The sequence below is a fragment of the Zingiber officinale genome, chromosome 8A (assembly GCF_018446385.1).
Source record: "Zingiber officinale cultivar Zhangliang chromosome 8A, Zo_v1.1, whole genome shotgun sequence".
Classification (NCBI taxonomy): domain Eukaryota; kingdom Viridiplantae; phylum Streptophyta; class Magnoliopsida; order Zingiberales; family Zingiberaceae; genus Zingiber; species Zingiber officinale.
In genome coordinates this window covers 12,526,542-12,528,570 of record NC_056000.1, presented here as the reverse complement: position 1 = coordinate 12,528,570, position 2,029 = coordinate 12,526,542, and the positions used below count along the sequence as shown (strand labels likewise).

At 39.8% G+C, this 2,029-nt stretch overlaps 1 protein-coding gene across 1 annotated transcript; it reads right to left on the bottom strand.

The window, feature by feature from the left end:
* On the bottom strand, nt 1-1,542 carry LOC122011718 (GDSL esterase/lipase EXL3-like). Its single transcript, XM_042568088.1, has 5 exons — nt 1,253-1,542; nt 1,035-1,165; nt 731-964; nt 389-644; nt 1-305 (listed from the first exon to the last, which is right to left on the bottom strand). Exons 1-5 carry the CDS (start codon nt 1,512-1,514, stop codon nt 106-108), a joined length of 1,083 nt encoding a protein of 360 aa, XP_042424022.1. The 5' UTR covers nt 1,515-1,542; the 3' UTR covers nt 1-105.
* Between the last annotated feature and the right edge of the window lie 487 nt (nt 1,543-2,029).

Below are 2,029 nucleotides of genomic sequence, written 5' to 3'. Positions count from 1 at the left end.
TGCAAATTCAGTAAAACACACTTAATTTAGCAATTTATTATTCCCCCTAGCGAAAAACATTCAAGAGCTGGGATTAATTACACTTTTAGAGGTTTATTATTCCCCCTAGCGAAAAACATTCAAGAGCTGAGATTGCACAGCAGCCGTGACGATGTGGAATGCCCTTTCCGTCGGGTGAAAAGCATCCCAAAATATATACTTATTCGTCTCTGACTCCGGGCACGTGCATGGACTAAACTTGTTACAAGAAATCGAAGCTTCGAATTCTCCAGTTCCACAGCACCCCTTTGTTGTTTCCTCAAACCCTATAAATTAAATTACATTAAAAAAATCATAATTAAAAAGTAAAATAAAATGAACAAAAACAAGAAGAAAAATCAACTATTACCATAATCCGGACCATGTTGTATGAGATCGACTATTATATCGAAGATGCCCAAGTAAATGATCCGACTTCCTGGAAGATCCACGTTGATCTGGTTTAAGCTGTTGGATAGCTCAAAATTGAACGAGGAGGCAGCTTGGTTGTAAATGTCCACACAGTCTCTGTTCTTTCCTCCTCTCACAGTCCTCGACACAGGAACACAGCCAAGAGGAGGCAGTCCAAATACTACAATCCTTCGAGCTCCCAAGTTGTATAACTCCTGCCCCAACAATATCAGTATATTTCGATTAACACTAAACGAGTCGACTGGCAGTTTGTAATTAATATCATCTCGAATATATATACCTTTACAAAGTTGGTAGCGGCGTCGACCAGGTAGTTGATGTAAGAAGGCAGATCGAAGGTCTTTTGTCTGATAGTGGTAAAGAAGTAAGTGGCCAATATATCATTGTTCCCGGCGAATACCACATGAGGGCTTTCTCTTATTATGGCATCTGCCGTTTCCTCACCGGCAATGGCTACTAGCTTTCTCCTATACTCTTTGTGCATCTCCAATTGATCCCACATCGAGAAAACTTGCTATATACGACGACGAAAATGGTTTAAAATGTCTGTTTATTATTGGTGACATGATATAGGTAATACCTACCGCTATCACAGCTGTGAGATTATCGTAACCTGTACCAGCAGAGGCAAAGCTTACTCCGGTGAGCAGGTCACCGTCTTCCAGATCAGGAGCGTAATAAGGGGGCAAAAGATCTTTTATACCGAGCATCGATGCTGCGATATTATACACAATATATGCTGATGACGAGGAGAGATATCGGTCGTAGCTAGCAATGGTGGATGGAAATGGCGATTAATTACCAATCATATCCGAAGGCATTTTGCCGTTGCTGAACCTTCCCGTTGGTTGGCGTCCTTGGAAATCCCTGCCATAGGGAGGGAAGTCGGCCTTGACCGTTGTGATTATCATGTTGTTGTTTCCTGTGTCCACGATGGAGTCGCCGAACACGAGCAAGGCAGGAGCCATTGGGCGTTCTTGAGATAGAACGGTTGGAACCGGGATGATGATCAGGATGAGAAGAAGATTAATGCAGAGGAGTATGGAATTCATTTGATCATCCATGGATCTCTGGGATGAGGTTGGACTTCACGAAAGCTCTTTTTAATGCATGATGATGAGGTTGGACTATCGCATGAATTTAAAGTATCAAATGTAGATGGATTTCGGTACCAGACCATTTATTGCGCCGAAATTAGTGAACATTATTAATCTGTAACAGAAGTTTTTTCCTTCTTTTGCATCTAACGATGGAAGGTTTTGCCTCGATGAGCAGAGAAGTTTACTTTTAATTTTTATATTAGTCTATCGAACCAACTTGACTAGCCTGGTCTTAAAGATCACCGGTTCCGATATAGACAATACCGCAACCAGTCGGATTCGGTTCCCTACTATGAAGAGATGCGAATCTAGTCCACGTCTGGTCAATAAAGATGCACAACTGGATAAAACAAAAGAGGTCTCAACCAGTTTTTTAGGTCTAATAATAAAGTATTTAGATCTTTAATATTTTTTTAAAAAAATAATATTAATTTTAAAAAATATATTTTTATATAAAATTTATTTATTTTTGATTTTTT

Coding starts and splice junctions, on each gene's coding strand:
- LOC122011718 (XM_042568088.1), bottom strand. CDS start 1,514: ATGGATGATCAAATGAATTCCATACTCCTCTGCATTAATCTTCTTCTC. Junction 1,166..1,252: donor AATGCCTTCGGATATGATTG/GTAATTAATCGC, acceptor ATAATATCGCAG/CATCGATGCTCGGTATAAAA. Junction 645..730: donor CCGCTACCAACTTTGTAAAG/GTATATATATTC, acceptor TTGTTGGGGCAG/GAGTTATACAACTTGGGAGC.